Genomic DNA, 25,703 nt, shown 5'->3' on the forward strand with positions numbered 1-25,703 from the left:
TTGAAATTAAGTCTTGAAGCCAGTCCCATTATCCAAATTCAAAAGTTGTTCTCAGCTAAAATTTTGCTTTAAAGAAACTTAAAAAGAAAAAATTTAAGTTAGAGGACTCAGGCCTTAAATTTCTGATGAACCTTCCCTAAAATGACCAGACTGTGAAACAACTATTCATGGCTTTGGGAAGATTCATCACAGGACCATAAAAGGAAGAATTTGGAGCCAGTACAAATAACAGCCAAGTAGAACTATGACATTATTTTTGCTTTTATTGCCACATTATGCGATGTTTATCAAACTGCAGGAAACCTTTGGCTGTTCCCTAAAAAATACAGAAGTTTCAGACGTGTCTATAAGCTAAAGAGGAATGTAGGCAAGCAATTCATCAGAGAAGTTGCAAATGAACAGTCGATAACCCACCTCACTTACGCATTTTAGCATCTTTAGCACCTCAAAAATCAGATAAACTCCCAAGTATAAGGGACTTTAGCATCTCTCAAAACTCAAAAAGAAAAATTAGATAAAACTCTCTCAAGTATAATTGATGCTACTCGAAGTTTAGTAAGGACCAATACCCAATGGGTTCTAGTTTTGGGAAGTTATTTCTTGGTTTGAGGTTGGCTGATGTACTTGGTAACAACATAGCAGTCTGGCGGGGTAATGTTGGTGTAATAATTCTGGATGGTATCAGTGATTTCAAACCCAAATTTCTTATAAAAATTGATGGCGTCTTCATTGTTTGTCTGCACATGCAAGTAGACCTCAGGAATGTTCTGCTTCGAACAGAGATCAAGAACATGGTTCAGCAGCTTTGTACCTGCACAAATCCCAGAATTCTGATCAATCAAACTTGCAAATGCCAAAACATTCATTGCTCCAAACTTTGGTTGGCTTCCCCATAAGGAAAGAAACTGTTAAATTGAGAGAAGTGATTTTTCTTGCTCTTATGATTTTACATTTAACAAGTTATTGTAATTCCTAAGAGTTCATACTAATTAAATTTGACCACACTTTCAACAAGGAGACATGTTGAAATAATTCTTTTGAATGACCTCCACTCCTCCGGAACTTCTCAGACATGGTTTAGCAGATGTTCAAAGCAATAATGAAGTAGAAAAATTTTGAAGCTCTTGTCTCCCAACACCCCCACCATACAAGAACTGGAACACGAGGAAGACAAGTTGTTTACTCACCAATCCCTAGCCCACGATATGGAGCCAAAACACCTAGTGTCATGATGTAAACACGAACAGCCCCACCCTCCTTCTTTTCAAGTCGGCATGCAATTGAACCAACACAAATATCACTGTAGTATGCTGCACAAAAAAAGGAAAAACATTGTAAAGACAGAGCACTATGTGTGATTTATGAACATGAATATGAGAGGTTCTCTTGGATGAAAATTCAGGGTGATGGACATGGAAGCTCCCCAAAATCCTGACTAGTTGACATTGTTATACATATTGTTTTTATAAATATGATTTGCTTGTGGTTTTTTTTTCACCTGCACAGATGAACTTCTGTGGAAGAACTAGAGAGAATTTTCACTGTAGTTTAAGCTAATGTGTTGGTCATAAGACTCATAAGTCATAACATAAAACAAAAAAAAATTGTGTCTGCACAGGTTATCAAAGAGTGAAAAGGGCAATATGTTGGTCAATATAGCAACATAAAATGTGTATTCATAGATCATTAAATAATGAGAAAGCATCTCTCTGCAATGGATCTGATCACAAAAGGACATCATATCTGTGTTTGTATCCATGATCTGTACTTTCTAAGAACCGTTGAGAATTATCTTCCATTTAATTCAATATATACTGGCCATAATAAAAACAAAAAGTAAGAATCTTGTGTTTGTGAATCAACACCTAGCATAGCCAAAAAGAATTTCTGGTGGTGTGTGCATCACCACCAAGCAGTCCAGTAAATGATGTTTCTTAAATACAACTGATTCACGAACTATGCAAATTATGCAAGTGAACTCTTGACATATTGTTTCCAAGACACAAATTCAATGAGAATATTCCCCTTAGTATAGGGCAGCAAACCATGAAAAGGTGGGTCTACATCCTAAGCACATGGTCAAAACCTGGTCATTGTTCCACAATGGCAAACTTTGAATATAGGTGCCTAAAATGAGTTGTTCAAGAGATGAAAGGATGTAAATGGTTAGTTCTGAGAATAATAGGCATGTTGAATTTATAATGGGGGGTTGGACTGATTGGAATATAGTCAACAAACACAATGGTACTTGTAACATAAACTACTTGCAGAGACAATAAAGTTACTTCTTCTGGTATCTTGCATTCTTAAAATCTACTGATCAAACCTTTAACAACAATTGTGTCAGAAGGTGGTAACCTCTTGGTGAACCCAAGTTGGAGAGAGATCACCAAAAAGGGGGTAATGGATTAGATCAATGCAGCAAGATCAGTTTAACCGTATCACAACTTACTCCTTTAGGCGACAGACTCTGGTTCAGATAAAGAAAAAACTTACTTATCATCTCCAATTAGGTCTTGGTTTCCCTCTCTTGAACTTATATGTAAGATCATCTAATTGCTCCCTTCCATTGAAATGCAAGCTTCAGAGACAAAGGTTGGAGAAGAAAAGGCCTTCAATTCTTCGATGGGCCAAAACTTAAATAAGAAGGCTAAACCTTCAGAAGATCATGGAGCTAAGTTATAACAAAAAGAACATGGAAAGGAACTCATTCTAATCTTAAATAAGCAAGATCTATTATTGCATGAGTCATTTCCTAACAATTTGGAGGCTTCTTGTGATAAATTATAAGTTTTGGTGCAGAAGTGGGTAAAATTCCAAAAGGGTAAAAGAATCGCATCAGGATGAAACAGGACTGGGAGGTGGGCATGGTAGAAACTGCCTGGAGGCTGGACCTCAGCATGGAAATATACGTTGAAAATTTTTCATACAGTAGTGAGCATCTCTGTTTGTTTTATTATTTTTAATGAATGAATAGTAAACAGGTCCCTTCTTACAAATACACCTTCCAGGTACTGCAATGTCACCACTTATCACTTCTGATTATGAGGAAAGCAACTGGTAACTATATCTTAAGGAATTTCAACAGCAACAATTAAAGCTCAAAAACTAAATTTCAATACTCATGTTATAAACCTTAATTACATTATATCCTATATAAAGCTCCTTTGGAACTCATAACACACTTCAATAGAAGCTGGAGCCCAAAACCTCCATTTTTGGTTCCTCAAACAACTGGGAGAAATCCAAAAACAAGAAAAAATAAAAGTTAAAACACATTTCAGCAGTGCACAAAAATCCCACCATACATCTTTAAAACTCCAAAAGGACATGTGCTTAGAGGCCCATAATCTTCAAATCACTGAAATGTATTTTGGGCCTGAAAAAACACAGTGGGAGAAGCAAGGGCAGATTAAAAAATACCAACTACACAACCAAAACTATTAGTTAATGCAGGAGCAACGAACTTCATTTTCCAACAGTGGGTTGGTTTAAAATAACTAGAAGAACGATTTAATAGCCTGTTTGATAGCATTTCATGTTTACCATTCCCAGCTTTAGAAGCTTTTTTTTTTTCTTTCTTTTCGATTTCATAGGAGGAAACTTCTCTATGTTCTCCTTTCCCTTTCCATAAAGCAGGATTCCTGTTTTCTGTTTTTATTTTTGAAAACAGAAACATGCTTCAAAACTTGCATTCTAACAGGCCCAAAACTACTCAAACATCAAACTCAATTCCAATAAATAGATTAATCTAAGAGCAAATACAATGCAATAATACGCAAAACTCAAACAATGCATAAAACCAACAATTCCTTTTCGCTTACTAAAAAAAAAAACTGCATACCTGCATGTACAACCAACATTTTCAAAAGCATAAAACCAAAACACCAGAATCTAGGGCAGACAAGGCAGCATTGAGATCATTACAGGTGTCAAACAAGAAAACCAACTAAATGTAATGCCGCATTGAACAATAGCCGGAGAGGGTGTAACACCTATATCCATATACACACAATAACGTATAAACACAAATACACAACTTTAGCACATAGAACCAAAGCCCTAGAATCCACAGGACCCCCAAAGAGCAGTAGATGTCGTAATCTAGATGACAGATAAACTTCGATTCTCAAACCAGCATTTCCCAATTCATAGAACCAAAACCCTAGAATCTACAGCAGACACACGAATAGAAAGAGACACTATTACAAGTAAAAAACAAGAAAACTCATCACCAAAAAAAAAAGGAAATTTAAAAAATAAGCAAAATCCAGATGAAAAATCAGACCCAGCTTCGTGAATTCGCCGGAGGCGAGAGCATCGGCGTAGTATTTTTCGTTGTAGCGAACAGGGAAGAGGGCAGTGTTGAGCTTCTTCAGCTGCATCACATTCTTGTCCCTCACTCCATCTAAGGAGATTGAAACTCCACGGCCAGCACCCATTTTTTCACAGAGAGAAAGGTACGGCAGTGAATGCTGGGAGCAAATGAAGCTAGGACACGGTGATAACAGATTCGTATGAAGAGGAGGGTATTTGAGAGAGATAAGAGCGGACTAGTTTGGAAAAACGGGAGATTGTTCCAGTAACTTTCCTGTTGATTTTCTAGGGGGTCCGTTTGTTTGAAATGAAAGTTACGAGGGATGTAGGGTTTGTTTGCTGTTTTCCACAATTTTCAAAGGACTTTTCTATTTATAATTACTAAAGAAAGCCCAATATAATTAAAATTACATTATTTAATCTATATATTAAAAAATTAAGTAAATAAAAAAATTTAAAATAATATATAAAAATATTTTATTAATTTTCCTTTTCCTTTTTATTTTCTTTCTTCCTTTAAATTTTTTAAAAACCAAATATAAACTTTAACTATCGTTTATTTGGCAAAATTTGAAGAAAAATAGGAAAGAAAAAAAATAAAAAATAAAAAATAATTAAATTTAATAAATTATTTTTAAATATTTATTTAAACTTATTTTATATATATATATATATTTTTATTTATTTATTTTTTTATTTTTTATTTTTTATTTTCGTAATAAAACCAAACATGCCTTTACATTTTTTTTTTCTTCGGTACGATTATAATATTATTGTGTCGCGTAAAAATTTGTTAACACTTGCCATTGACCCTCGCCTTTTATTAAAAATCTACACCTCACAAGTCACAAGCGGATGAGAGGGAAAGTAGCGAAGATGGCGAGGGAGAGTGAGAAGCAGCCCAAGCCCAAGGCGATAATTGTAGGGGGCAGCATAGCTGGGGTGTCCTGCGCACACGCCCTCACGTTAGCAGGCTGGAACGTGGTGGTGCTCGAGAAAACCTGCGCACCCCCCACCGGAAGCCCCACCGGCGCCGGACTCGGACTCGACCCTCTGGCTCAGAGACTCATCGAGTCATGGGTGGGTGACCCAGATTCTCTCCGCAAAGCCACCGTACCCCTCACCATTGATCAAGTACACTACTCTCTTCGCCCTTTCCATGGTTATCTTGATTTTCCCGTTGTTGGAGTGTTTATTTTCCATGGAGTCAAACACTTTTTTTGGTTTAATTGAAAAAGGGTTTATTGATAAGCTAATGTTTATGAATTCTTAGTAGAACCAAGCAATCGATGGTAAGAAGATCAGGGGCACGCTTACAAGAGACGAGAACTTGAATTTCAGAGCAGCGCATTGGGCTGATCTCGATGGCCTTTTGTATAATGCATTAGCTGAGGACGTTTTCCTCTGGGGTCACCTCTTCCTCTCTTTCAGCATTTCTGATGATAAATCTTGTGTGAAAGTAAAGAGCAAAGTTCTTGAAACAGGGGAAATCATAGAAACAGTTGGGGATTTGCTCGTTGCTGCCGACGGGTGTCTCTCTGCAATTCGGGAGCATTTTCTTCCTGACCTTCAGTTGAGGTTTGTGAATCAATCAATCGATCAATCAAAATAGAAAATGGATCTGCGGTATCTTATGAGAATGAGTGCAGTTTTGCAGGTACTCAGGTTATTGTGCGTGGAGAGGAGTTCTTGATTTTTCAGAGAATGAGAACTCAGAAACCATACAAGGCATGCGAAGGGCGTATCCGGATCTGGGAAAATGTTTATACTTCGATCTTGGATCAGGAACTCACAGTGGGATTTATGAGCTTCTAAACAAAAGGATCAATTGGTTATGGTATGTCAACCAACCCCAGCCAGAAATGAAGGTGATTGCTTGCTCTCAGTCCATTTCTCATGTTTCTTTAATCCTAAACGCCACCTAAACCTGATTCTGATTCTGCTTTCGGATCCAGTGTTTCGCGGGCGTTTGTTTAGCAGAACTTTTACAAAACACTTCTACCATTAAAAAAAAAATGATTTTAAAGAAAATATAAGGATTTTGCCAAAACTTAGAAAGCATTTTTAAAAAGTAAAAAAATAAAAATAAAAAATGTTTTTGGAGTTTTATTTAGATAGGTAATTCTCTTAAAACCAATTATAGCGAAAATGCTTCATCTAAAAGCATTTCAAATAGAAATATTCTCCCACACTCCATTGATATTGTAGGATATTGTGGGATATTGTTGCTGAAATCAATCACAATATCTCACATAACAAAGTTTGATCAATAATCCCATAAAGCAAGACACTTAGCCAAAACCTCAAAAACAAGTTGTGAACACTAATCACCAGTGACTTTGTGATATCCCAAATCGATAACGGGTTTCTCTTAACCACATAGATGTGATTTACATGCACGACTTCTCATCGAGCCAGTGGAAAATAAGTTTTTTGAAAAATAAAAAACATTGTTAGAGGAAGAAGTTCTAAGATGAGCTCCTTAAATAAACAAAAGTATTAAGTTCAAACATGAGAGAGATTATTTTTACAAATTTAGGATTATTTTATCATTTCTAATCGAATAATCCATCAATAAAAAACATAATACTTAGGTTGAGCTGATTCTATTTTACTTAATATGCTTTTTGGGCTTGAAAATAAAGACGGTTATTGTTCACCTGAAAATTGGAATCAGGGGAAGTCAGTGACCATGAAAGTCAGCAGCGACATGATCGAGAAGATGCACCAAGAAGCAGAGATGGCTTGGGCGCCTGAATTGGTGAGAGTCATGAAAGAAACGAAGGAGCCTTTCCTGAATGCCATATATGATTGTGACCCTTTAGAACAAATCTTTTGGGACAATGTGGTATTGATTGGAGATGCAGCTCACCCCACAACACCTCACGGCCTGAGAAGCACAAATATGTCGGTATTGGATGCAGCAGTTTTAGGTAAATGCCTTGAGAAGTGGGGAGTGGAAAATTTAAGTTCAGCTCTTGAAGAATATCAGTCTACTCGGCTACCAGTCACTTCAAAGCAAGTCCTCCATGCACGCCGATTGGGTCGCTTGAAACAAGGTCTGATCCTTGCTGATCGCAAGCCTTTTGATCCAAAAACAGCGAGTCTGGAGGACTGTGAAGAACTTCAGCAGAAGAACATGCCATTCTTTGCTGATATTCCTTTGCCACTTAATTCATAGAATCATACCCAGCACGACCATGAGGAAACTGGGGCTTACTCTTGGCAAGCTCGGTTTTATAGTTGATTCTTGAGTAGTTCCTTCTGTCATCCTTCTAGGAATACTTCTTATCATTTCTTGCCAGGAGCTACTGATATGTTATTATGTAATAAAGCAAGAGAATAAAGTAATTCAATTATTTCAGATTTTTTTTTTATGCATATGATATGTAACTTTGTAGGTTTCATCTTATTTCCCAAAACATCCTTAAGGTGCATTTGGTACATTGGAATAGAAATAAAAATAGAATGAGAATAGAAGAGAATTATGATGCCATGCAAAAGACAGATCAAAATCCTAATGAGAACATGATTTGATTTCCATAACATCTCATTTTCAAAATAATCCAAACATATTAATGAATGGGAGATGAAATCGTTTCTCCAATCTCACTCTCTATTCCAGAGTTCCAACCATGGTCTTAGTGTAAAGTTTAATTCCCTTCGGAAAGTCTTTGAAACTTCAAGCTGTTTCAAAAAAACTCTGCTTATTGCAGGAAATCAACCAGTAATTCCCTGGACAACATCATAGTAAGATTTCAGTATTAACAAACTTCTCTCAACTACATTTTTCCACTGGAACAAACAGTGCCTAAGATCAACAAAAGGCAGCATTATATCCCACAACAGAACCCGAATGCCTAATACTGTATGTTCAGGAGAATAGCAACATACAGATTTGGACTACATAATATATCATGTAATGGAATAAATTGGATAGCCCCACACTGATTAGAATAGCAAATCATGCTGATCCTGCAGGCCAGGTTGCCTGTGCTGACATGATTATGCCAACAATCACTCCAAACAATCCCAGTGCACTACCAAATATTTCAATCACCAGAATCTTCACAAAAAGAGAGGAGTTTTGGGCATCCGACAATGCACAGCTGCTTCCAATTATCCCTACACACAACCTGGTGCCAGAAGAAAGTTATTTTTTTCTCTCTGAAAGCAAAAGAATACAAAAGGTATAGATTTCATATCCACTAAGAGATATTTATTGGAAATTAAATGGGGAACTAACCCGCAGACAAGGTTTGCAAAGCCCACAATAATCCCAGAGGCAAATATTGCATATCCTGCTCTAAGAGACTCAGGTGCATATATTTTGGATGCTGGAACACTCTCTAACTTTGTTTGTAGGATGATTGCCACAATGACACCATATATAGCAACAGCTTCACAGAAGATTACACTGAAATGAAATAAGCTATCAGATCAAAATTGCAATATCAAGAGGCACCCCTAAAGGACATCCAAACTCCGAATGATTAGCACTGGAAAAATCCATATACCTTCAAATTATTTCTGTAGTCATGCAACTGGTTTGTTCAGATGCTTAATGACATCCTTTAGAGGACATCTACTGATAGTTTAGGAGTATTTTTTTTTACTCTCACAATGAATTGGGATTAGCACTAGGAGCTGGTTTTGACCATGTACCTAATCTTCACGAACATTTCATGTAAGATGAGATGTGGTCAGTTGACTAAAGGAAGAAAATTTGCATAGAGAAATAAGTTCCTGGACTTACATTTTCATTCTGCAATGACCCAAAATAGTAGATGATCAGGGTTTGACATGGATTTTATGATACACACAACGCATGCATGTGAAATGGAAGTAGCCTTCAACCAGTCCCACGTCTTAGTGAAATTGACTATAGTAACTTTGAAATGATGAAGGTTAGAACAGCTGTTTAACGAGATCATGTCCTGAATATGCATTTACCAAGGGCAATCACCTGTCTGAAGAGCCCGCTCCTGATCCCAAGAAGGACTTCCTTTTGAAGGTAGCTTCACCACCTTGGACAATATTTCTTATGCTAGCATAAAACTGAAAGTATTTCTTTCCTTCCCTCATTTTCCTTTCTGTTTCTTTTCTTTTGGTTTATGGTACAAAAGCTAAGGCACATAGATCGGATGTGGACTTGTTTTCAGGCATTAGGCTACCTATGTCTAACTAATTCCCAAATGTGAAGACATAGTGACATTGTTAAACTATCAGACCATGTAGCAGGTGCATTATCAAACTAATCTCCCAATGTTATGACATTCTGAGGCAGCTAAAAATTGTTGGAGTCATCCAATCTACTTGTTTGCTCTAGGATGAAATTTAAGTGTTCATATCACACTGCATGGATACAGGAGCAACTAATATAGCAAATTTCAGCCGACAATATCTTCTTTCTGTTGCTTGGATGCATGCCAAGCATACATACAAATACAATACCCACTTCATATCATATGATGTCCAACATCATCACCTGACACTTTTTGAAGCTTTAATATAAACAAAGCTTCTCAGAAATTATTTTTCAGAAAACTGACGGATTAAAGAAACTATTCAACTTAAACCAACAAAAGCGTTATCTGAAAATTTTGCAACTGGCTACAGGAAGAAATAGACACAGAGTAAAATCACACTTCAAAAAGTATGGCTTCCAAAACAAGGATAGAAATGCAAATTGCTTATTTCAAAAAAAAAAAAAATTAGCCTCAGTTTAGTTCCCTGTGGGGGAAAGGAAAAGGGAAATAATCTACAAGTTTGAGCCCTAACTTTATTTTCCTCCACTCTTTTTCCTACTCTGTTCACTGTTTTAACACAACGTGGAGTGTCAAAACGTCATACTTCCATAATTCCCATCCTATTTTCTTTTCCTTCCCATTTTCATCACAAACAAACACCGTAAAAATTATATTCCTTTTTTTTCTTTCTTTTTTATTTTTTTTTTCTTTTTTCAATTCCCTCGTTTTTTCAGAGATCCAGCAAGCGTCAAAACAAAGCAACAAAATTAGGAGGAAAAAAAACCTAGGGTTTCGCCATTACCTAATGAGATTCTTGGAAGTGATACGTGGGGCTTTAATTGCAGCGCCGATCAGACTGCTTCCAGTTATGTAAATTCCCCTAACAACAAATAAATTCACAAAAAAAAATCCAAATTCATAAGAAACAGAACAGGGAAATTACGGGATGTAGAAAAGCAGAGAGAGGGCAGGTGGTACCAAGCTGCGCCTAAGACAGAGACGCCGATGGCGACGGCGATGCCGATGGCGGAGAAGGTATAGGGCGAGATCTGAACAAGTGCGTGCGCCCATGAGCTGGATGGTCCCGCCATTACTGCACCGTACGTGGGTTCGGGTCTGTGCTTCTGTGGATCAACCCGATTTACAGAGAAGATAGATGGAGTGTGTTTGGCTACAGAACAATCAGGAATTACCGGTTTGATAGTGTATTCTTTTGTGAAATAATTAATTAGAAGGAATCAAAAGATGCCATATTTGTAAATCTAATCTCCTCCAATTTTTTATCTTAAAAAGTAATTAACTTTTAACATAAATGCCCCTCAATATATTACTATTTACATATATTTTAAAAGAAAAGATTATTTAAAAAATAAAAAATAAAAATATTTATATTCAAAATTAATATTTTTTAAGATTAAAAAAAGTTGAGGGTTAGATTTATAAAATGAGGATAATTTCATTTTTTTTACGTCTGAAAGTATCAATAATTTTTTTTTTTTGTATTAAATGCTAATTTTTCCAGACATTATGAAACTCTTTTTAATCCTTAATAAAACATTTATTATCTTTGAGTATTCAATGAGACTCCCAAATAAAATTTGAAGTATTTGATAAACATGATTTTCAAATTGCGGGGATGGAAAATTGAAAATAATTTTTTAATTAAATAAAGTATTAAATATTTTAAAAATAAATTTAGGTTTTATTTGGAAAGTGTTTTTAAAATTGTTATTTAGTGCTTTATAAAAGAAAAGTTTGTTTAAAAATCTAAAATATTATTAATACTTAATATTTTTTAAAGTTAATTTTTATATATAGTATTTTATTTTAAATTATTCATGGTATTTATATAATCATTTTTAAAAAAATATCGAAAATAATTTAAAATATTGTTTAAAAATACTACATTTTTATTTTTAAGAACAATATTTTCTATTTTTAGGTTATTAAATATGTTTTTTTTTTAAAATAGAAAACTATTTTAAGAAACAATTATTAAACAAGACCTTCACAATTTTTGTTTTCATTTTTATTTTTTAAAATAAATTCTCTCATTTTTCTATTTTAATTAAATATAATTTTATGTTTAATGAATTCAAGTAACAATATTAATAAATTCATGAAAGGATATTATTAAGGCGTGGAGATAATAATTTTATCATGGCTTCAAGATAGAAATTAAAGCATGCATCAACTTAGTTCATAGTTTGTGTAGAAAAAAATGTAAATGATTTTTTTTTTTTTTAATATTTAACATGTTTGATTTTAAAAAATGGAAACCAAACCAAGTTTGATAATTCTATAATAAAGTGGAAATTTTTTTAATAAATTTTCAATGATTTTTGGTGATTTTTTGTTTAGAAACTTTAGGGATTATAATAATTGAAGGTTCCGCACCTTCTCATACTTTAATACATCATACAAAACGCGCTCCTTTGGTAAGCTAAAGGTCCTTCGAGTCTCCTCTTTCTTCCATTTTAAAGGCACTAAGATCTTTATGGTATATCAAATAAAAACTTCATCGATTAAAAAAACAAACAAAGAAAGCGAGTTTACAGGCGCAAACAAACGAGTGAACCTTTACTTCTACAAGATTGGACATATTCCAAGTTTAGCAAAGTACATTAAAGTGAGTAAATAACATATCTGAATTTATGGTAGGTTCAATAAGAGTAGAAGAAATAAGATATATGGACTAGAAGCGAGATTGTCTGTCTTAAAGAATTGACATTTTTATTTTTAAAAATTTTTACTATCAAATTTTACAATCAGAAAATAAAAACATGGTACCAAACATGATTTTTAAAAACATTTTCAAAATTTTTAATTTAAAAAACAAAAATCAACAAAACATACCCTTAATTAATTTATGAATTTTACTATTATATTTAAAAAATAAAAACTAAAATGGTGAGACCAAATTTTCATTATAACAATCATCTATATATAATTCAAGATATTTGTATACATGAATAAATGTTTCACCACACAATGCATTGATCATCACATGGAAAAACAATCTGACTTGGTGTGAGCTCTAAATAGAATTTTTACTGCCGGGGCAGTTGTGGAATGACCAACTGACTCCCATCTCCGGCGAGTCGACGGCCGGGGAAGGTTCTCCGGCACAATTGTCTCCAACGAGTTGAGCTGCCAGGGCGGGCACATTCTCTTGTCGCTCCACCTCGTTACCTCTTTTCTTTCACCAATTAATTGCAAATCTTGGGCAATGGCCAGCCCTTCACCACTCATTAAATTGGACATTTCTAAGCTTATTATCATGCATGTCAACCCCACGACACATTTGCTCTTCAATGAATTTTCTTTTCTTGGCCTATCGGAGAAAAAACCCCGAAAAGAAAAATGAAAGGTTAGAACAAAAAATTAAAAGAAAAAGAAAGTATCTGGTCAAAATGAATCATAAGTGGTATACATTAGTCAAAATGTATATTATTGTGCTAAAGTGCGCCAAAAGGGTTAGAAGATATTTGTTGTGATCTCTTTTTTGGTGCATGTTAATGAAAAGACATGAGAAGCATATGTGTCAATTCGTGTTAATGGATTGTCTTTGTGTCATAACAAAGTTTAGGTAATCTAATTCAACACAAGCCCGATGATAATAATGTAGAAAATATGATAAAACTCAAATATTATTTAATTATTAAATCGATAACACGTCGTATAATCTATTTAACACATTTAATAATCAAGTCTTCTTATTTAATAATCAAATTGAGTTAAATCCTACACATGTCAATTGACTTCTTTATTTAAAAACAAAGTTAAAATGAGTCAAATAAAGGTTAAATAATTTAAAGATATAATTAATTTAGTAATAAAATTATCAGATTGATCAATTCATTACACAGATTGATATAAAAATGACTTATTTATTAAACGGGGTAATGTAATTCGATACGAATATGATCTAAACTTATTTATACTCAACCAAAACTTATGAAAAGCTGTTGAATTCGTACAATCATGTTAGATTTTGTTACCCTTATATGAGATAGGCTAAAATAAATAGGTGAAATTTGCCTAACATGCGGCTTGATTTCATTTTTATTAAATTATTAGCTTAGAAAAATATTATTCAAAATTTGATCAAAGTATAGTAACTAATTTCCAATTATGTAGAGGGTCTTTATGATTTTAAAATACATGTACAAAATTAAAATTAAAAAAAAAACTCATACATATATAAAATTAATTTTTTTTTATATTCAATATGAGGTATCACAATCACCCTTATTTAGATACGATATTTTTGTTGTACTAATAGGATTATGAAATTAAACAAATATTTATTTTTAAATTATAATTAATTTTGATACCATTTATAATAACTTAGTATGGTAAATTTTTTCTACATAAATAAACTCTCGAAGAACGTCGTACAAAGAATGTAATATGTGTAATATTATGAATTATAGGCTATAAATGGCGCATGTTAATGGGAACAAATGATATTAAGCGCCGCCAAGGCTGATCGACCAGGAAACCTCAAAGCAGCCTAACTTGAAATCAAAAAGCTAGAACAAGCACAGGTGGGTCATGTCATGCTGTTATGTGAAGTACAATATGGGTCACAAGAACCACAAAGTAGTACAAGTCGGCTGATATTGAAGTACAGGCGGTGCATGTTAGCAGAAACCAACAAGAACACGCTAAAATGGACCAGACGATGTTTGGCAGCTTTGGCTCACCAAGAAAATTGAGCTACCACCTAGCAGACTAGTGGAACGAAAGGGAAAGTAGCAACAATATTGAAACAAATAAGTGGGTTATGATGCGCAGCAATAAGCGGTGAACATGCTAAGATGCGCGGATAGAGGGTTGACTCACCATGAAACTTGATCAGTTTTAGTTGAGCTTCGAGAAGATGATGGGCTGGACCCAGATGGTGGAGGCGAGAGATTTAGGCAGCAACCAGCAGAGAAGGCCATTCTCTCTCTCTCTCTCTCCCCCAAATTTTGAGGAGAGGGTGATTACATATATAGAGCAGGGGTGTTTGGGCAAATTTTCTCGGAAGTTGGCCAGCTCAAGGTGGGTGGGAAAGACGCCAACGATGGCCCTTAGTGTTCAAACACGTGGGTTGGACCCTCCAATCACGCCACTTCTTTTACTTGCCGTCTCACAACACTTGCTTTTTGGACGCACCCTCGAGTCTCAACCACTGCTGCAACACGTGCCCAACCCCGATCTTCTTATTGGCCTGGCCAGAGTTTTAACCTATTAAGATCGACTAGAAATCTAACAAATATCAGACTTGAAACTGGTTGAAGTTGTGAACAATCCGTTGAAACCCGAACCCGTAGATTTTTTTTTTTTTTTCAATTCTTAATTATTTTATTAATTTTTATTTAATTATTAAATACCTTTAATAATTAAAATGTAAGTTCATAAATAATCATTATTATTAAATTAATACCTAATCTCTTATTTTATGAGTTTGATTTTTATCTTTTTAATGTTTTTATTTTATAATATGGTTTATGAAGGCATAAACAACTTTTGCTTCTCTTATTGGAAAACATGAATTTCTCGACTCCGTATATCGCGATTAACTTCCCCTTCTTATAGCTATTTTTGTTGTTGTTATGGTATTCTTCAACTGACTTTTCTCTATCTTATGTCTATTGTTCTTAATTTTGTCGGTCATGTTTTTTCTATTTTGGTCAGAGTTATTATGTTGGGTAGGCTTTTTCTATTCTGGTCAAAGTTATTATGTTGGGTAGGTTTTATGGCAAAAGGGTGGTGCCATTCAGAAATGAATATAGTCTAATTTTATGCGTCTTCCATTTAGATTTTATCATGGTTTTAAAAATTGATCGATCGGCCACCATTTCGGTCTGGTTCGCATCTTTGAATTGGCCAGCATTTGAATTGCCCTTGAACTGTTGAAATCGATAGTCGGATTGGTGAACCGGTTGACCTGCCCTATTTTGGATGAATTGAATGGTTCAAAAGATTTATTTATTTATTTATTTATTTTTTTGTTTCCTCTCCTTAAAAACAGCGTCATTTTGACCCTTAAACCCATCCCCTCTCCACATGTTCACTGTTCCGCATCATTGTCACTCTCTTTCGAGTCCAGTCCGATGACTTGACGATGATGTCGCCTCCATCCCGATGATGTCGCCACCATCCGAGTCCAGTCCGGTGACCCGACGATGATGCCGCCTCAATCTCGATGATGTCGCCACCATCCAACGATGACACCACTATCACTTTCTTTCGGCTCAATCGGCGATATCTCGCGATTTTTCCCACTACAGTAAAGTCAATACGCTACAGTACCTGAAAAACCTTTTGGTTTTTGGTTTGGGGTTCAACCAACTTACCATCCGAGCAAACTCACCCAAGTTATATAATATGCATTAAACATATATATAGTTAAACTCATTATATGAAGAAAATATTAAAAGAATATTTTAAAGAGCAAATTAATTATTATTATTTTATAATTAAATGCAAAATTTTCTTTTAATTGATTACCAAAAATACAAAAATTATATAATTTTCTTCATAATGTTTTTAATATCATTAATAATTAATTAAATATCAAAAAATTATACATATATCATAATTTATTTTATATTGTTTAATACAATTGAATTAAATGGATCATAATTTTAATATTAATATATATTTTAAAATTAGACATATTACAATCAAATATCATAATATTAGATATAATTTAATAAAAAATGTACACTTATAAAATTCATATTTTTATCGATGTATACGATATTATTATCAAATATGATAAATCATATTATATATATATCAAATTATTTAATAAAACAACTTAAAAATATCAATATACTTCTAATTACATTTTTATGAAGTTTTTCTTATATTTTTATAAATTTTGATCAATTTTAGGCTTATCGATATTTTTTTCCAAACTATCCGCCGATATATCTCCGATATATCCGTAAAATCAAAGTACCGATATATTCGTGATTACCGATATTTTCATCTTTGGCCATAACCCATAATATTGAAATTTGTCATAAACAATAATTTAATAAATAAATTGTAACATTCAAACTTTCCATAAGCAATAATTTAGACTTTTGAAACTTTCAAAGTTTTAATGTAGAAATGTCAAAGTTTATGACTAAATTTTTTGCTATAATTTCATGAATTTTAAATTTGGCCATTAAATGTGTCAAAAAAATCTTGATCTTTCCATTGCTTTAAAGTAAAAAAAATAAAATTAAAATATCAATTATATACATATAAGTATGTTATTGATTGAGAATATCAATTATATATATATAGAAAAGTTATTTTGTTTAGTATCGTTTTAATACAAAGAAATAATATTTAAATATAAAAAGGCAATATTATGAGTCTTTCATTCAAAATTTTAGACTTTTTTTTCTATATTTTATATTTTTATTTACTTTATTAGTTTATTTCCATTATTATTTATTTTAATTTTACAATTGTAATTTTTAAAATTTTATGATTTTTATTTAAATTAATCAAAACATTATGATTTAAAAATATATATATATGAAAACATTGTGTCACTCATAATTTACTATTTTTAATTTTCAAAATTATTTTATATATGACGTCATTGGTTCGATCATCGATCCGACCAGTGAATCATGAATCGATAACTTTTTCGATTCAATGACCGGTTCGATTATGAAAATATTATATTTTATAAAAGTCACAAATTTAAAAATTATAAAAATACTAATTATATATATTCCCCTTCATACAAGGCTCGTTTTGGTCAAATAGGGAAGGACGGGAATGTGAGTTGAGGAAGGTCCAAATATAATTCCAAAAAAAAATAACATAATAAATTAAAGGTAATATTAGCCTAAATTTTTGTTTTTAAAATTAAAAATTCAAAAATAATTTTAAAAACCCTTTTTTTTTTTATTAATGTATTTTTTATTTTCTAAAAACCCTGTTTTTTAATCAAAACATTATGATTTTAAAAAAAAATTATGAAAACATTGTGTCACTCATAATTTACTATTTTTATTTTTCAAAATTATTTTTAATTTTAATAATAAATATTTTTAATTTTTAATTTTTTATTTAAAAAAAAAAAAATAATAACAACTTTCATATAAAATACAAAAACTAAACAATAGACTCTTATACAGATGGCCATATCACATATCAAAGTTCAGTGAACACTTATTGGGATGCACCATATCCAACCATAAACATTAGTTTATCAACAAGTATGAATCTGGAAGATGTCTGCAAGTCTTTTTAGCACCTCAACCTGCATGATTCACATGGATAGCATCAGACGATGTTTTCAACTCATCACAGATATTTAAAATCAGGCTGTGTTCCCTGAAACTATAACTGACTATGGAAAATAAAGGCCTTTTGAAGAGAGACAAAAATTCTCCTAACAAAGGAGTATAAACTCTAATGTGCTCCAAGTATTAAAAGTGGGAGTTTCTTGAAAAGATTTCCCCAGATCTCCTCCTTTATAACTAAAAGTATAAGATGCCACATTCCATGGTAAGAAGAAAAGGCAGCCTATGACAAGGTGAGTCACAACAAAAATACCTCCTTCTCTTCCATATGGTGTAACAGAGTTCCTCAAATTGCCGGTCGGCTTCATCATCATAGTAGAAGAATCACAAACTGCATCACAAACAAAATTAAAAAATTTAGAATATTTCTCATCCTTTCATCCCTTGTAGAGGAATCAAGAGGACAGTCCAGGCCTCATCTTCATTCAGATATCATCTCTGATTTAACTATTGACTTGCCCAATATAGAAGATGGTCCGTGAAACGAATTGCGAGCATCCTCATTGACTGAGACACAGATATTCTTCAGTAATTTAAGTCTTATATGACCTGACCATCAACCTAACGGATTCTAGCTACACCCACAGGCACTAGAGAAAAAAGAAACTATGTCTCTGGTTAACCAATTTCTCTAGACAAATTACAGTTTCCACCTTCATCTTCATTAAATTTATTCTTACCACATGAATGCAGCATTCAATGATCCTAAAGTTGAGAAAAAGAAAAGAAAAACCCAAAAAAAAGAGTGGAGGGACATGTAAATCATCTACTCCCTACTAAGCCAATGACATTATAAATGCCCAAATGATCAATACTGCAAAAGAAATTGTATGGTGATGCCAGAACAAGCTTTATTCCACATAAATTCAGCTAGCAATATGTACTAAACTAAAATTTACGAAAGTGGACCTAGACCACATCCCAAGTAGGTTCCCTCCCACCTATATTTTGAACCAAATTGTTACCCCCATCAACATTTTAATTAAATGGGTAAAAGTAAGGCCGATTAAGAAACAAGGCATAAAAAATAAAAGGGGGTGGGGGGAGAGAACATCTCGTTTGAAATTAAGTGACAGACATGTGCAGAAATGAACAATACATTCCATAATCTGAACTAAAAATTCACTTTATTTTCAATAGAAGAAAAGGAAAAAGAAAGATCCCTCTAAGGTTTATTTTAATAGAAGAAAGGAAGCCATGGAAGCACAAATTCAGTTCAGCAACTCATTCACAGTCAAGATGGGCTTGAGGTTTGAGACCCACCACAGGATATTCCTTTTGTCTTATATCTATCAAGAGAAATCAATCATCATAATCAGCATGTCAAATATCTCAAACAAATATATCAATGAAGCATGAAGAAACTGGCTATATCATAATCCCCAATCAAGATAATAGACCTATACGATCAATCATGTCAATGTCCCAAATGAAAACTCGGGAACTCTCAATGTGCAATCAAGAGATGAGTACCCACTGATACACTCACCAAACGCCACATTTGCTTCACTTTAAGTTCAAGCTTGACCCTCTAAACAATCCCCAGCGGAGTCGCCATTTTGTGGACCCCGCATTTCGGCTCATGCGTTTTCCACTCGATGGCGAGCTCGATTTTTATTTGAAAATTTGATTTTTATTGATTAAGAAAAATGACTTGGAGTCGCCACTTATTTTTGTTTTATTTTTAAAGGGTAAACAAAATAAGAAAGAAAAACCCTAAGTGTGACTCCTTATTTTGGAAAAGGTGGTCTGTGAAAAACCGGATCGGGTTCGGGGGTCAGGTTACTCATCGGGAAGGTACGGTAAAGACCGTAGCACCCCTCTAAGCCCCTAAAGTCGGGTCTCTACTAATAAAATGAAGCTGACATGACAATTGATGAAAAATCAATGAATACTCGAATCAATCATGCACATATGAGTATCAGAATATGCAATAGAGGATAACTGAAGTGAAAGTGGATGCGTACCTGATCAGCAAACGGCAACGCGCTATCAAGAGACATGGTTAGTGAACAATGAACATATATAATTAAGCGCATATCAAGGAATAGAGTAAATCAATCATGCATGACAAATAAATCAATCAATCATGGAATCTCATATGTAGGGCCCCCACCAAGACCCAATTCATTTTTGCATGAATTAATTCCATAAATTCCCTTGCTTGGAATTACGGAATTTTATTCTAGCTTATTTTAAAACATTTTGAAAATATGAGGAGTTGTGAAATTTGCTTGTTAGGGAGAAAAGTGACAGCAAATTTTTATTAGAAAAGTGGATTTTTGGAACCTAAAGAAAAAGCTAAAGATGAAAGATGGAGGAGTTAAAATTATTTGGAAAACAATATTGAAAAGCCATATGCAAGATTGGTGTTTGGGAAGATTATTTTCTAAGTCAAAAGATGATGGAATGGGATGGGAGTTAGATCACAAGTGGCCACTCCATGAGAAAGGGTGCTTGAATGATCATCAACCCGGACAGTAGTGATGTGGGGCCTGGCTTGCCATTGGGAACACAAATATAACTGTCTTGGTTAGAACATTCTCTAGAAGGCAGAGGGCACCAAAGCATTTTCCTTTCTTTATTACTTCAACCAAAACCGTCAACGTTCCATCATCAATATAACCAATGATTGTTGATCCCATGAACCAACGTAATCAAGGTATTCATTGCCATCCATAACTCACACGTGAGAACCTTGATGGAATCAATTAAAATAGTCCTTGATAGAAACGTAGGCTTCATCTCTCAAATCTGGCCTTTCATATCCCCTCATCTGTCCATGTCACAACTACTATCACCAAGCCATAAGCCTCTTGATCTCATGATAACCCCACTATTCAACCCAATACTTCAATGATGATTTTCTTTCATCTGCATTCCTGACCTCCTCTTATCTTCACTACTGATCCCATGGATGTTTACAGGATTGAGTATTTGGACGAGAGCAAGCTTTGATTAGAACCCTGTATCATGTTGAGTCTCTGCCAGCCTGGAAGGATAAAAATCACGTTGCCCCATAGGGTGAGTCTTACTTTGATTTACTCTTCCTGCAATCACATCATCGTACTTTAACTTGTCTCATGAGATTCTTTCTTAAGTTTTGACTAGATAAACCCCAAAAGAAATTTCTGATTCATGCACGTTGAGTGATGAATGCGTGTATCAGCCTTCCTGACATTGTAAAAGTCACGATGTGGTGCACTTTTCTGGAGTTTAGAGTGATCAGCCATGCAAATTGAAGAGATTTTGGCATAAAGAAGGTGGGGATGGAGCACCACGACTTGAGAGGACTTCGATGGATCAAGTTGCTCCTCTGCAACCAGCGTTTGGTTTATGGGAGTGTAAGTGCAGCACCAAATCTTAGACAAGAGGAAAACACTTGGGACGCGAACAAGCTTGATGACGCTACTGATGATGATGCTGCTGCCGCTACTGATCTTTGGTTGAATTCGCAAAGTCCCCGGATTCCCTTCATGGAAGCGTGTGCAGCTGTGACAAACCAACCAAGTAACGTCGAAGGAAACCCATTATGCCTGTACTCGTCAACACTGATGCTGGATCATGTTCTTGTTGATGAAAGATGAAGCTTAGGGCAGCAGCAGATGGAGATGATTGCTGAGGTGACGGAGGTGTTTCGCCGCCGGCGTCGTTTGAGGACAGCTGAATTTGGCACATTTCTCTCTCAATGCGTTAACATCTTTCCAATGCAATCCTTTTTATTTTAGTTTCATCAGAAATGACAGATTTAGCAACCTCTTCAGCACGATTAAACTGTACCTGATCAACTTGTCCAAGTGAAGCAATTGGAAGTAGTTCTCCTGCCGTGTTGGTCCTGTGCTGTACCATCCAACCACATGCTACTTTTCTTTACCAGCAAACCACTGACAGTTTCACCAACTAAAAGCGGCCATGCACCTCCTCTAATGGGTATAGGGACGACATGTTCGAACCGGAGTGGGAACCAGATTATGTGGAAAACCTCATTGATACCAATAGAAACTTCTCATTGCTTGGGAGTTCCTTTTCTGAAGTCATTGAAAGGCCTCGTTGTGGATATGAAGCCGCTGGAGTCGCCCTCTTTATGATTATGTTTTCTTCTATAACCCTCCTCTTTTCCATCATTCAAAGATGTCGAAATGAGAGAGACACGTGGAACGAGACTCTCGGCACGTCTAAGCTGGGTCTCATATGGAATGATGGAAGATGGGTCCTAAGCTGAAGGTGATGGGTATCCAAGATGGGGTGAATGACATGCATGGAGGGTATAGAGAGAGAATGGTGATAATAGAAATGGGTATGAAAGGTGTATTGGGTATGGGTGTGAGAGAGATGACCAGATTTGCATGTTCTCATGAGCGTGGGTGGATGAATCTGAGGAGTTTTGGACAGCCATGCATGGGCGGAAACAGGTAATGGGTTGATGGAATGGTTAGAGAGGTTTAATGAGAAAATGGGTATAGGAAAAGGTGATCTGGCTTGCATGGTCTCCATGCACGAGGGTGAGTACCAATGAATCAATAGCAGGGATGAAGATGTCACATTGAAGCTTGTCTCAATTTCTGTAACATGGATAGCATCACATCCAGGTGCACGGATAGCTTCCCTTAGCATTTGGCCACCTCAGACAATAGGGAGATGCAGCTAGTTGCTCCTTGATAATGCGAAACAGTTTTTCAAGAGTTCCAAAGTCAACTCCATCCAAACCTATTCTCACCAGTGTAGTGGCGCTCCGCAAACCATTCTCGGTAGGAGTCGATTTCCAAGTACCTAGTGAGGACATCAATTACATCGGTACATTGAACGCACCTATATGTAAGCACCCATGATGCGTAGTCACACTCCAACTGCAAATTAAATCGAATAAAACCTTTCACGGAAGCATCTCTGACGTCTAAATGAGACCCTGTCAAACCTTGAATTATCTGAGATTCATCAAATACTCTTCATTCAGAGCATCCAACTCAGCCATAACTTCATCAGAATCAGGCACCACAAAAGCCAATGACCCAATTGAGTCTACTTGTGTTATGGAGGGCACTTGCTCCATCTCAACAGATATGGTATCAAAAGCATGAACTGTATTTTGCTCGCAGTTTCTTCACTCCCTGGGAAAATATTGCTTCTGCCGGGATGATCAAATCTATATAGCATGCCTCGGTTGATATAACAATAATGACCTCCAGCTTTCAGAAAGTATGATGCATTTAGAACCCAAAATCCTGACTTGATCAGGCTATGCAATCATCAGAAAATATCACATCAACCATGCCAACCAGCATTGCCAGATGCTTCAAGTGTAGGAAACCCATATTCTAAATCACCTTCCTATTTACTGTTTTCAGCACCAGCCTGTGAAAGAAAAAGGGAACCAAAGGGGTTGGAAAATGAACCCTCACATACAGCAATATGGCTAAAAGATCTCAAAAGATTGCATTTCGAGCAATGACATTCTTTTATGAAGAAAGGGTTAGCTACTGTAAATGAAGAGTGGGTTCAATGTATGAGGAAGAGTAATGAAGAGTGGGTTCAGTGGGCTTGGAAAAATGAGAGGATGTGATGAGATAGGTATCGGCTACGAGCAGAGGGTTAAGGAAAAATGAAGGTTGGATAATGAGACTTATTGGCAAACATATCTGCAGGTTATGGGACAAAAGGAGCATAGCTGGAATTGTTTCCTTTAGGGCATCCATGTTGTGAGGAAGCTGAGCCAGAGAATGGAGGACGACTCTCCAATCCAGCATTTTATGCAATAGTGGTGCTGTTATTGTCTACCCCAGAAACAACAGATGAGTGACTAAGAATCTCATCCAAACTCTTGCTGTCACTTGTGTCAAGAGTCTTATTAGAACCTCCACTTTAAGGGTGTCTTGTGCTGACAACAAACCTGTTAACCCATTTCCTTAATGGCATGATTTCAGGAAAATCCTCATCTCCTATGGCACTGTTCATGTCTGTGGTGCTATTCAACTGAGAGATTTTACTGGACCACCACTCTGCCTTCTCTTCATTTGTCAGCTAACCTACTATCCATATCAACCTTATTTGCAAATCTACCATTACCATATCCCACACTTAACCTGGAGTTGGTGGGACCAAATGAGGCTTCTCCTGATCGCTTGCAATCACACCTTAAGCCTGTCGCATTCTTCCCATAATTTAAGAAATCACACTGAGGACACTCCCACTCCCCGCCAGTCAGCTATCTCTTTGGCCGTACCTCCTCACACCCCAGACATTTCATGTTTCTTGCGAAGTTCAGGAAACTACATCTTGGGCAAAGCCAGTTACCTCTCTTCATTTCAATATTTTGGCCAAGATGTCTTGGTGTTTGTCCATATCTATCTGAGATGTTTTTGCACTGACCTAGACAGATCTGATGCTGGAGCTCTACAACTCATCTCAGCCAACTCATTCAACAGATTCTGAACGGAGGATTCAACAAGTTCCCAGTCGTAGCCATCATTCCTCCCTGGAGAAATCAGTAGGATTGCTTGCATAACTCAATAAGAACCTCATCAGCTCAACTGTGCGTGCTTTCTCAGATTCCATAACCTGGAAATACTCCCCTCCAGCTTGCTACCATAGTAGTTCCTTGTTCTCTCGGGCAGGGATGAAAGAACTGGTGCCCACCATAGACGGATACCAAGAACAGGGGATAATGGCAAAACAGAGCACGTATAACAAGAACAAAATGAACCCATTCAAGCCTCATGTCATAAATCAGTCAATGGGCTCAGATGAAGGTGAGTGAAATCAAATGAGTATCAAACAAAAATCAAAACAGAGTTACAAATATCCCGTGGGGAAACTGAAACAGAGCCAAACAAGTCCTCAACAAAAATCATTAAAGAAAGAGAGATATGAGCATGCTTACTCCAAACCAACAAAAATCATCCAAGAATCAACAAAAACAAGAGAAGAAAAACTTACCAGTAGAAGCGAATGAGAAATCCACAATAAACATACCTGAAAATCCTCTCCAGCTAGGTTGGCCAGAAATCAGCAAGCCATCCTTCTTCTTCCTCTCTGAGACCGTTTCTTTTCAACTGGTATTCTCTCTACAGCAAGCTTCACTCCCTGGTTTTCCTTAAGCTGAGCTATGCTCCTCAAACTCAGAGAACCTCCCCCCGGAAGCTCTCCACACCAGCCTTTCCTCCTCTGCTCTAGCTAATCTCCTCTAAGCCTTTCATCCGTAGTCGCCTAAGCTCAAGGAATCTCTCTCTCTCTTCTCTTTTCCCTCTTTTCCAGCTCTGGGATCCCCCCTCAGGAAAATCCTCATCTCTCTCCTAAAAAAACCAAACAAAAGCTCTCCCCCGTTTTACTCTCGCTGCCACCAAAGGAGAATATAGCTTTCTGTATCAATGGCAAACCCAACAGCTAGAGTAGCGGCTGATGTAAACCAGGCATATGTCTTGTCCACTAAGGTCACATATTTGAGGTAGTAAGCTAACGCACAACCCTCTCATTCTCAAGCACAGGTCAGAACAGGCAAACGATCATCCAGAGCAGATCCAGAAATATAAACCAGAGAGCAGAGATATGGGTTGAGGCATCGGAAATAGAGGTGAGAGAGCAAGACAAAACACAACTTACTTAAAACCCAATAGAAAAGGTGAGCAGAGACATAGTGGGATCCCCTTTCATGTTGAAATCAAGGGTTCTCCAACCAGTGGTGCAACAAGACAAGTCATAACAAATATCAAGATGAAAGCATCAACAAAATTCCATCATAGGAGTGAGCCATATTCAGATAAACAATGTAAGAGAAAAGTAATACGTCATCACATGCTCGAACAATCACCCAATGCCCAGAAAAATAGAGATA

At 35.6% G+C, this 25,703-nt stretch overlaps 4 protein-coding genes across 4 annotated transcripts; 1 reads left to right on the forward strand and 3 right to left on the reverse strand.

Moving 5' to 3' along the window:
• Nucleotides 1–226: 226 nt before the first annotated feature.
• Nucleotides 227–4,682, reverse strand: LOC100244109 (uncharacterized). Its single transcript, XM_002284730.5, has 3 exons — nt 4,289–4,682; nt 1,188–1,310; nt 227–811 (listed from the first exon to the last, which is right to left on the reverse strand). The coding sequence occupies exons 1-3, from the start codon at nt 4,440–4,442 to the stop codon at nt 594–596; spliced, it is 495 nt and encodes a 164-aa protein (XP_002284766.1). The 5' UTR covers nt 4,443–4,682; the 3' UTR covers nt 227–593.
• A 478-nt stretch (nt 4,683–5,160) lies between these two features.
• Nucleotides 5,161–7,729, forward strand: LOC100244005 (uncharacterized). Its single transcript, XM_002282206.4, has 4 exons — nt 5,161–5,451; nt 5,594–5,895; nt 5,975–6,185; nt 6,995–7,729. Exons 1-4 carry the CDS (start codon nt 5,173–5,175, stop codon nt 7,496–7,498), a joined length of 1,296 nt encoding a protein of 431 aa, XP_002282242.2. The 5' UTR covers nt 5,161–5,172; the 3' UTR covers nt 7,499–7,729.
• Nucleotides 7,730–8,005: 276 nt separating this feature from the next.
• Nucleotides 8,006–10,825, reverse strand: LOC100266450 (V-type proton ATPase subunit c''1). The gene is made up of 4 exons (XM_010650299.3): nt 10,545–10,825; nt 10,369–10,446; nt 8,564–8,734; nt 8,006–8,453 (listed from the first exon to the last, which is right to left on the reverse strand). The coding sequence occupies exons 1-4, from the start codon at nt 10,655–10,657 to the stop codon at nt 8,282–8,284; spliced, it is 534 nt and encodes a 177-aa protein (XP_010648601.1). The 5' UTR covers nt 10,658–10,825; the 3' UTR covers nt 8,006–8,281.
• Nucleotides 10,826–12,487: 1,662 nt separating this feature from the next.
• Nucleotides 12,488–14,599, reverse strand: LOC100261242 (protein CHLOROPLAST VESICULATION). The gene is made up of 2 exons (XM_002284757.4): nt 14,415–14,599; nt 12,488–12,900 (listed from the first exon to the last, which is right to left on the reverse strand). Exons 1-2 carry the CDS (start codon nt 14,513–14,515, stop codon nt 12,570–12,572), a joined length of 432 nt encoding a protein of 143 aa, XP_002284793.1. The 5' UTR covers nt 14,516–14,599; the 3' UTR covers nt 12,488–12,569.
• Between the last annotated feature and the right edge of the window lie 11,104 nt (nt 14,600–25,703).

The sequence above is a fragment of the Vitis vinifera genome, chromosome 4 (genome assembly GCF_030704535.1).
Source record: "Vitis vinifera cultivar Pinot Noir 40024 chromosome 4, ASM3070453v1".
NCBI lineage: Eukaryota > Viridiplantae > Streptophyta > Magnoliopsida > Vitales > Vitaceae > Vitis > Vitis vinifera.

Excerpts from the sequence above, each read along its gene's own strand:
- LOC100244005 (XM_002282206.4), top strand. The coding sequence starts at position 5,173 with ATGAGAGGGAAAGTAGCGAAGATGGCGAGGGAGAGTGAGAAGCAGCCC. Across the intron at positions 5,452-5,593 it reads TACCCCTCACCATTGATCAA|AACCAAGCAATCGATGGTAA; the intron begins GTACACTACTCT and ends AATTCTTAGTAG. Across the intron at positions 5,896-5,974 it reads CTTCCTGACCTTCAGTTGAG|GTACTCAGGTTATTGTGCGT; the intron begins GTTTGTGAATCA and ends GCAGTTTTGCAG.
- LOC100244109 (XM_002284730.5), bottom strand. The coding sequence starts at position 4,442 with ATGGGTGCTGGCCGTGGAGTTTCAATCTCCTTAGATGGAGTGAGGGAC. Across the intron at positions 1,311-4,288 it reads CGGCGAATTCACGAAGCTGG|CATACTACAGTGATATTTGT; the intron begins GTCTGATTTTTC and ends TTTTTTGTGCAG. Across the intron at positions 812-1,187 it reads ATATCGTGGGCTAGGGATTG|GTACAAAGCTGCTGAACCAT; the intron begins GTGAGTAAACAA and ends GGATTTGTGCAG.
- LOC100266450 (XM_010650299.3), bottom strand. The coding sequence starts at position 10,657 with ATGGCGGGACCATCCAGCTCATGGGCGCACGCACTTGTTCAGATCTCG. Across the intron at positions 10,447-10,544 it reads TCTGTCTTAGGCGCAGCTTG|GGGAATTTACATAACTGGAA; the intron begins GTACCACCTGCC and ends ATTTGTTGTTAG. Across the intron at positions 8,454-8,563 it reads TTTGCAAACCTTGTCTGCGG|GTTGTGTGTAGGGATAATTG; the intron begins GTTAGTTCCCCA and ends TTCTGGCACCAG.
- LOC100261242 (XM_002284757.4), bottom strand. The coding sequence starts at position 14,515 with ATGGCCTTCTCTGCTGGTTGCTGCCTAAATCTCTCGCCTCCACCATCT. Across the intron at positions 12,901-14,414 it reads AAAACTGATCAAGTTTCATG|GCCAAGAAAAGAAAATTCAT; the intron begins GTGAGTCAACCC and ends TTTCTCCGATAG.